Genomic DNA, 8,620 nt, shown 5'->3' with positions numbered 1-8,620 from the left:
AGACAACCTTTACAAACCCGCAAAATCATAACACACGCAAAGGAAAACACCCAGAGCTTAATATCTGCATCAAATAACCACATAGAAATTATTTAAAAAAATGTTTTTGACAAATTGCAACCAACAAGAGCACAGTAAATCAACCATAGGCTATACAAAGTGCAAAATGAACTCCTGGCATCCTAATGCCAGGTCCTGATTAGTAATAATGCCAATCGCGTGTAAAAATATGCACTTTTAAGCCGTGCAGGCCTCATATATTTCTATATTTACATCACAAATGACCTGTAACAGGACTATTTGCTAAACAATTTAAAACAAAACTAAATTACCCACATACATCTTCTTCCCTCCCTCTCGCCCTTCTCTCTTTTTTGTTCTCCTCACGGTTCCACATCAGTGGTGCTGAAAGACGCACAACGACCTGTCCGCACCGCAGCTGATGACTTTATAATTCAACGAGCAAATGCCATAGTGGGCTGCAGTTACCAAAATCAGTCACGCGCAAATAAGCTAGTGTGACATAAATATTGTAGCGATCACAGAGCTGGTCACTGCAGTGCATTATGGGAGTTCTGTTTGTCATGTTCTAGAGGTTATTAGGGGTTATATTAGGTTTGTAGTGTGTGTGGTTGTGCTGTGTTGTGTTTGTGTGTGTGTTTGTGTTCCTTAGTAAATGTAGTTAATTAGTTTAGTTTGGTTCATTAGTTGTGGCTGGGTAACCAGAGTGAGAAGGTGTTGTGTGAAGTGTCCTCCTGCCTTGAAGTTCCTGTTGGGTGTGTGTTTGTCAAAATAAAAGCCCCTCTTGAGAACTTGAACGACTATATACTCACTGGAAGCTTATTGAATGATATCTCAATTATTTATGAATTTATTTAGACTGTATTCAATATTTTATTTATCAGAGAGAGAGCTGTTTTCACAATATTAAAAACTCGCCAAATGTGGACAAAACCAGCCCAAATTTTAATCACTGGTCCAATGCATTTTTCTAGAGCCCAATCTGGTAACACTGATAAAGAACAGCTGCTTCTCTGCTGTGGCAGGCGATTCACACCTCCATGAAGCTGTGTCCTACTCCACGGTAAACTCTCTGAAACTGGTCCCAATTGTTTGTGCTGCTTTAGTGCTGGAAAAACTGCAGTTTGTGTTGCTTTGCTAAAGAATTTCTCCAGGGATTAATAAAGCGATTCTGAGGTTTTAAAGATATAACACGTTTATTATGAGATGATGACGTCACACAGAACCCCACATTGTCCTAATGGAACAAAAATAGTTTGTATTGTTTCCTTTTCTGACTTTTCTTTTCTTAAACTAACCTCAAGTTGCAATTTGACAGATTCTTTGTGTACCTGCTCCAAACGTTGCAGGACTAGTTATGCACAGAAACATCGGTGGAAGACGATTAACAAAATAGTGAAACGCTGTTTTCCTGGGATATTAATATTTGTGCGATGCCTCTTAAAGAGGCAGGCGAAAATAATAACAAATCTTGGTAGCAATTAGCAATGTTTGTACTCATTGTCTGGTTTCTCAAATTCAATTAAAAAACAAAACACCATAACAGATTTTTTTTTTTTCGTTTTTATTGGTTTTTCTGTTGCCTGTCCCAGCCTGTGCTGTTGGTCTGCAGACTGTTCCAGTCTGTTCTGTTGGTCTGCAGACTGTTCCAGCCCGTTCTGTTGGTCTGCATCCTGTTCCAGTCCATCCTATTGGTCTGCATCCTGTTCCAGTCCTTCCTGTTGGTCTGCATCCTGTTCCAGTCCTTCCTGTTGGTCTGCATCCTGTTCCAGTCCTTCCTGTTGATCTGCAGACTGTTCCAGTCCTTCCTGTTGGTCTGCAGACTGTTCCAGTCCGTTCTGTTGGTCTGCATCCTGTTCCAGTCCTTCCTGTTGGTCTGCAGACTGTTCCAGTCCGTCCTGTTGGTCTGCAGACTGTTCCAGCCCAGCTTGTTTCCCCAGTGACCCGTTCCCATCTGGCTTGTTTCTCTAGTGGCTCTCTAAGGGGGGGTAGCGTCAGTTCTATGTGTCTGTACCTGTGTGTTTCACCTCGTGTTTCCAATTAAGCAATGGCCTTCTCCCTATCGTTGTGTTCACCCCTTACTTGTGTATTTAAACCCCACTCCCTATGTTGTCTCTGCTGGTTCGCCTCGTCCTCATGTCTTGTATCCTTATCGCTCCTCTCATCGCCCCTGTGTCTCCACTCCCTTCCCTGACAGACGCCCCTCGTAGTTTTATTTTAATGTATCCGCACATGGCTAAAAGACATATGAGCATCCAGATTGCAACAGCTGTCAGGACCATCACAGCCACCCTCAGATTCCAGAGATTGCCGGCGGTGTCCTGAACCTGGAGCAAGTACTGGCTCACTGTCCTCTTGTGCATTTTGCTGTTTACATATTCTACTGTCTCACAGGTGTAAAGACCAGCATCTGAAATGGAGGGTGTGATGAGGAGACCCTGACTGATTGGAGTGTGTCGAGGACCCTGATGGATGATCTTGTCAGAAAAGCGCCAGGTCACTGGGAGGTTGGTACTGGGGTTACACGGCAGGAAGTGTGCCACGTTGACTGTGAGGCGTACAACCTCAGGTTCCTTTACCACTGGAGGAAACAAACAAGCATAATTCAGCAACATGTTGAAAATCAGTATGCTGGTACAGGTTATTGTCCTGTTAAAGCCCATTTTGAACTCGCTTGTGTTTGTAGATTGAACAATAAATCTAACTTACCACTTGACGTTGAGCATATACTGATGTCTCCATCACTAAGACTCTGAAACCTGGAAAAATGACAAATGCCACGTTCAAGCCAAACATCAAACACTGAATTTCTACAAAAAAAAAAGGATTCGCCAATTTGAATGACATATACCAGGAAGATGCGCCAGCAGCAGATGCACATTTGCCTCTTATCTGGTCCCAGCCACAGTACGGGTCCCTGGCAAGGATGCAGTCATCGCACGATGTGTAGCGGCGGCAGTCTCGTATGTCGACCTGCACGGCAGCATTACTGGCTGCGCTGTACAGCTGACCCTGCAGAAAAAACACTCTTAGCCTGTGTTGGCAATACAAACAACACTTGCATTACCTACAATGAAGTGAAGCTTACTGTTTTGGAGGAGATTTGCAGGAATTTGACAGGCAGCGGTTCTTCAAACAGCTGCAGCTCCTCGATGATGCGCCCCTCCTCGCCATCCAGATTCACTGCCTTCAGCAGCCAGCCAGACTCTAAAAACACATTGTTGTTGTAATATCATTAGTGATCATTAAGGAGCAAGTAGCTGAACTGTCAATTATATAGTGAAACCGTGACGATCTCTAAGGTGTCAATGAACTCCATATTTCATTTGTTTCACATAATAAAAAGTGGAAGAGCTGCTATCTCTTTCTGCTCATCTCACAAACCAACTGTTTGATTTAGTATTTGCCTTTTTTGGGGGGGGCTTATGCCAGCATGTTGGTACTTGTTTCATGAACTCAATTATGTCAAGATCATTTAACATAAAGATTGCAGTGCATCTTTCTCCAACTAACCAGTCATCAACCACAGTCCTAGATAAGGGAATCAAGTATATGTGAATGTGGTGTGAATAATAAGGAATACACTTGCATACCTGTGCCAATGAGCATAATCTGGTGCTGCTGTCCATCTGGAGATGTGACTTGGTCTACCACAATTTTGGAGAACTTTTTTGCTGAGTGGACGAGCAGAGGCTTGCCAGTTATCGGTTTAACGATCCCCTCCATCAGCGGATGGTTCCTCACAAACATCAGAGTTGAGTCTGAGAGATCCAAAGACGTTTTCAGCCCTGTGGCTCGCATCTCATCGTTAATGCACTATTCATACAGAACAGAAACAAGTCTTGTCAGCGTCATCAGAGTTTTCTAAGTGGGAACTAGAAATGAATGGATGCTCCTCGATACTTACTGTAGCAGGGTGAGGGGATGGCTCGGTTCCTCTGTATACTTCCCAGCCTCCAGTGCTTTTCCTTGTCAGAAACTTCCCACTAAACACGTCGTTGACGTCTGATAGTTTGTATGCACAGACGGCAGAATGGATGGTGGCTCCAGAGTGTTCCCTGTCAAACAATGCAGGAAATACTTTAATTCATTCATTCATTCTTTCATTCATTCAGAGGATCGTGAAAGGAAAGGAAAATTAGAGGCGAACATTGCCGGTGAGTACATGCTACTTACGGGTTGGATGTAAATGTAGCATAAAAAATGCTGTCCTTCCAGTTCGTTTCATTTTTGAGAAGAAAGACATCCTGCACAAGGGGTGATGAGCCGACGTCTCCAAACGGACAGTCAAGCCGGGCTTTAAAGAAAGAAGTCCACTTGCGCTGAAGAATCCTGTTGCCTCCAAGGTCACTCTGAAACGACACAGACATTTACTTGTGTTCGCAGCTCAGACAATTTCAGTTTGAAGCCTCTGAATGAAAGAACTTTGGAGACATACCTTACAGACACGAGCGATCCTCGAGACCTGGGGGTTGCGGCGAGGCTCTTCCACTGCTTTCTCAGTGAAGAACAGGAACACAAAGTCATCTTCTCCATTATCACTGTCTCTGCTGGCTTCAATGAGGCTGATGGAAATCATGGTGGGATCTGAGGACAAATGATCAAGAATGTGAGCTCACACGGATACTCCGGGGTTCCACAACGATCTGGACACGTTCCCAAGAAGGATTAGTTTACCATTGAGCCAAGAGTGTTGAGAATCAGTCTTGATGGGGTTCGCTCCGTGTCTCTGGAACAACATTTCCGTGCCCCGGAAATTTGCAGAGCCAGCAGAATACAAAGTGTCCTCTGTGGAGTGGCAAATATGCTTTAATTAATTGTTCTGAATTTTAGAATCAGGAAGCAGAAATGGAAGAAATGGAGAAATAGCATTGTACTTACCATCCATAAATGAGGCAAAGCGTTGGTCAGGGTCAAAAGGCACTTTGCCCTTTCCTGTCATCAAGTTCTTTTCCATGGTTAGTTGTCCGTTTGTGAATGTCTGTTAACAGAGGCAATCACAGGATTGATATCACTGTCTGAATATTAATTATTTTTTTACTTCTAATGAACCATATTGAATGCATTAACCTAAATGGTCGTTATCAGATCTTATCATTCCTACATAAATACAAGTCGAGATACATTTCAGGTTCATTTATAGAGATTACGTGATAGTTACAGTCACCTCACATTCTCAGGCAGCTGCTGTTTAGATGGATTCACTCACCATCACTTTATGATTAGGTGGAGGAAACACTGTATTCAATGAGAACGATTGAAAACTCACCATGTAGTCACATCGGGGGTTGAAAGCGTTTGTCCCACACACAAGCATTTTCCCATCTTTCATCATGTGTAGAACTCTGATGAAATTACGACATGCCTGTTGGAAGAATTAAAACTGTAAGAAGCGACAACACCCAGCACTGGAAGCTGTTTTTGGTAAGTAGGAAATTCAATAATAGCTAATGATTCCTAATTTTTCCTGTCCTACCTCTGTGGGCTGGCCCTTTGTCTGGCAGAGTCTTTTTCCTGTTGCGCTGGTCGTCCAGTCGACCTAGAGCAGAAAATAGTTAACACTGAATATGAAGCCGTCATGTTTTTGCAGGAGGTGAAAATTAGTTTTGAAGGCTGAGGATGTAAACATATATATTATTCACTGCACTGAGCAGTTTAACTATTTTTGAAACAGTCAGTCATACCTCGCCGGTCTTTTTGGTGATGTCATCGATGCTGAGGGTGAACACTTTCCCTCTGGCACCAAGGACAAGCTGATCAATGTCGTCTCTCAGCATCAACGAGCTCAAAGCACCATAGTTGGAGTCTTTGAACTGTTTCAAGTTCAAGTCTAAGGCAGACAAAGAGACAAGGAGCTTTGAGGATACTTTTCAGAAATGTGAATCCATAATCAGTACATTAGATATTTTATCTCATGGTCAGATAAACTGATATTTGACAAACAGTGACAATTTCAGAATAGCTGCATAGGAAGTGTGCTTTGTGGTTACAGATTCTGACATACAGAAATTAGAGTTGCTTTGCTCTCCAATTGTGAACATCAGAAACTTTACCTTGGAAGGGGACACTCCTGCGGGGTTTGCTGCTCACAGCAAGGCCGGCAGTGATGAGGAGGAGAAGGTAAAAGAGCACAAAAAGAGCCCTCATCTTGTCTCATCAACTCGTCAACAAAAATTTCCTTGCTTTCTTCCTGAAGAATATATGTTGCTTGTTCTACTCTCTCGTATTGTATTCGCTATCAAATCTTGTCTCGTCAACAAAAATTTCCTTGCTTTCTTCCTGAAGAATATATGCTGCTTGTTCTACTCTCTCGTATTGTATTCGCTATCAAATCGCTGCTCACGTTGAAATGTGATGTTTTTGCTCTGTGTGCCTGTTTTATAGACATTGAGATCAAGGCAGTTCAGTGTCGTCATTTGATCTCAAGCGTATCCATGGTAAATTATGCTTATTTCCTTTGATCTTGGTATGTCCACAGTAAAACAAATGCTGACCTCCTTTGATCTCGGCATGTCCACAGTAAAAAAAATGCTGATCTCCTTTGATCTCGGCATGTCCACAGTAAAAAAAATGCTGATCTCCTTTGATCAACGTTGCATCTTTACCATGGAGCCTATGGCATCATTTTAGTGCCAAAAACCAAAGCGCATTAAAACCTGTCATGGCATACAGTTCTGCAATTTATTTATCTGATTCATGGAACTCAATCATTTCAAGCATGGAAGTTTTCTCTAAAATCTAATCAATAATATAAGACGTTGGTATTCCTGGCACTAAAAGTGTTGACATTAGAGATGTGTCTTGTGTCTAATAGACATAGCTCTAACATTCTCCTGACAACCAGGAGTAAAAAAATTTCCAATCACAATTTTATTTTCAAATTCCCTAAATAGCTGAATAGAATTTTGAAAACATAGGAAAAAAAAGTTTTGATTTTTAAGATATCATGTGTCCACTACAGTGTCATACGTGTGAAACGGATCCTGATGGCAACGAGTTAGTCCCAAAGAAAATACCAAAAAGTCAACATGAAAATTAGTTCAACATTCACATAACTCTTCATCATCACCTTTTTTTTCCCTCTTTGATTTGTTTTGTTGTGCTTATTTGCCATGATACTTCTAAAAGCAATTCCCCTTCTTGCAAACACAAAGGAATACATTGCACTTCATACACACCTTTGCTGTCACTTGCGATTCCTGATCTGGTGCTAGTAATCAACTCTTCACCAAGGAGCAGTTTGACGTGAAGGAACTTCAGTGGTTTTCTACTGAATGGTGGGTACAGGAATCTTTCATAATGTCTGGACTGTCAGTTGCTGCTTTTTTCACACACCTTAAACTCAGCAGCTTAAACAATAAGGTTAATTTATAGATTTTTTTAGGGTAAACGAGCTTCATGCCAACAATACGTGGGTGATGCGTTCATGTGCATCACGTTTATTTACAAACTTGTAAACAAACAAACAGATGCGTTTAGAAAAATGACTGTGTTTTGGGGCTGGTTTACTTGAAATTTTAGTCTGAGTTTAGGGAAAACAAAAGGTATATAAGGTATATTTTCAAGCAACACATCAATACATGTTTCACAGCATTTTAGAATGCTTTGAAAGAAACCTCAAGAAAGAAGTGCAAAATAAGCTGCTTTTTTAAGCTTAGATTTTCAGTCAATAATGAATATGAGCATATCTAAACATTTATAAACATTAACAAACCTGGAAACGTTTTCAAGTTTCTGAACACATTTCTGCTTGTGTGAATTTAAAAATAACTATGATGGAGAAAGTTGAATCTGACCTGCAGCTTTTCAGCCAAATTTCTCCTTTCAAATGGTAAATGAGAAGAGGTGAGGAGTTAATAATCAGAGACTCAGCGCTCTCTAATGACCAGCCGCTACTGGTGGGGATGATAATAAAACTGAGCCCTGTAGGCCGGACAAGAATGTCCTAATCAGAAATACCACCTCACTTTATCAAAAAACTAAATGTACCTTTCAGACCACATTTACACTGATCAAGAATTTCTGATACATCGAAGCTTTATTTTAGCTGTAAATCACAATTTTTGTGCTGCCCTCCCGATCTATAATCAGCAGCTATCAGATGTAATGTCTTGCCTGAGTCTGGAAAAGATCAGGTACTCTGTTCTGAACCAAGGGGAGAAATTTGAAAAAGTATGGGGACCCTTTCTAAGATACACGTGTAAACCCCACTGATTACACTTACACATCCTTAATTTATTTACTGCAATTTCAGTTTGAGACCAGGAGAGAGAAGATAAAATAACTTGACATCCAGTCTTACAGCCTTGTACAGTTCTGGCTGCTTCAATGACTTGTTACCAGTGTCATTTTCTGATTATGTTGGTTTTTGTCCGGAATGTTTTGCAGATTGAGCCATGATTTTTCTTGTTTGTTTTTTTTCTTTTTGGTTTATCTTTTTTGCTTTTGGAGTTTTGGACTGTCATTGTACAAATACTCTGCATAGAATTTGTGCTCACTGCCACGTACCTTTTACTTTATACTTATGTGTAACGCGCAAAGCAACTCTATACATTGTTGATTCTCTTGTTTGAAAATTCAATAAAAAGATCATTGATTA

The 8,620-nt window shown here is 41.1% G+C and overlaps 1 protein-coding gene across 1 annotated transcript; it reads right to left on the bottom strand.

Annotated features, from left to right (window-relative positions):
* Window positions 1–1,585: 1,585 nt before the first annotated feature.
* Window positions 1,586–6,168, bottom strand: LOC308134159 (semaphorin-4E-like; the record flags this gene model as incomplete). Its single annotated transcript, XM_080501790.1, has 14 exons — window positions 1,586–1,999; window positions 2,406–2,602; window positions 2,731–2,780; window positions 2,873–3,033; window positions 3,110–3,228; window positions 3,615–3,837; window positions 3,929–4,079; window positions 4,198–4,373; window positions 4,460–4,608; window positions 4,699–4,809; window positions 4,903–5,002; window positions 5,498–5,560; window positions 5,706–5,851; window positions 6,075–6,168. 14 exons carry the CDS (start codon window positions 6,166–6,168, stop codon window positions 1,586–1,588), a joined length of 2,154 nt encoding a protein of 717 aa, XP_080357916.1.
* Window positions 6,169–8,620: the final 2,452 nt, after the last annotated feature.

This window comes from Blennius ocellaris (genome assembly GCF_963422515.1).
Source record: "Blennius ocellaris genome assembly, chromosome: 9".
Lineage (NCBI taxonomy): Eukaryota > Metazoa > Chordata > Actinopteri > Blenniiformes > Blenniidae > Blennius > Blennius ocellaris.
Note: the sequence above shows the minus strand (reverse complement) of the source record. Positions and strands in the feature narration are given on the sequence as shown.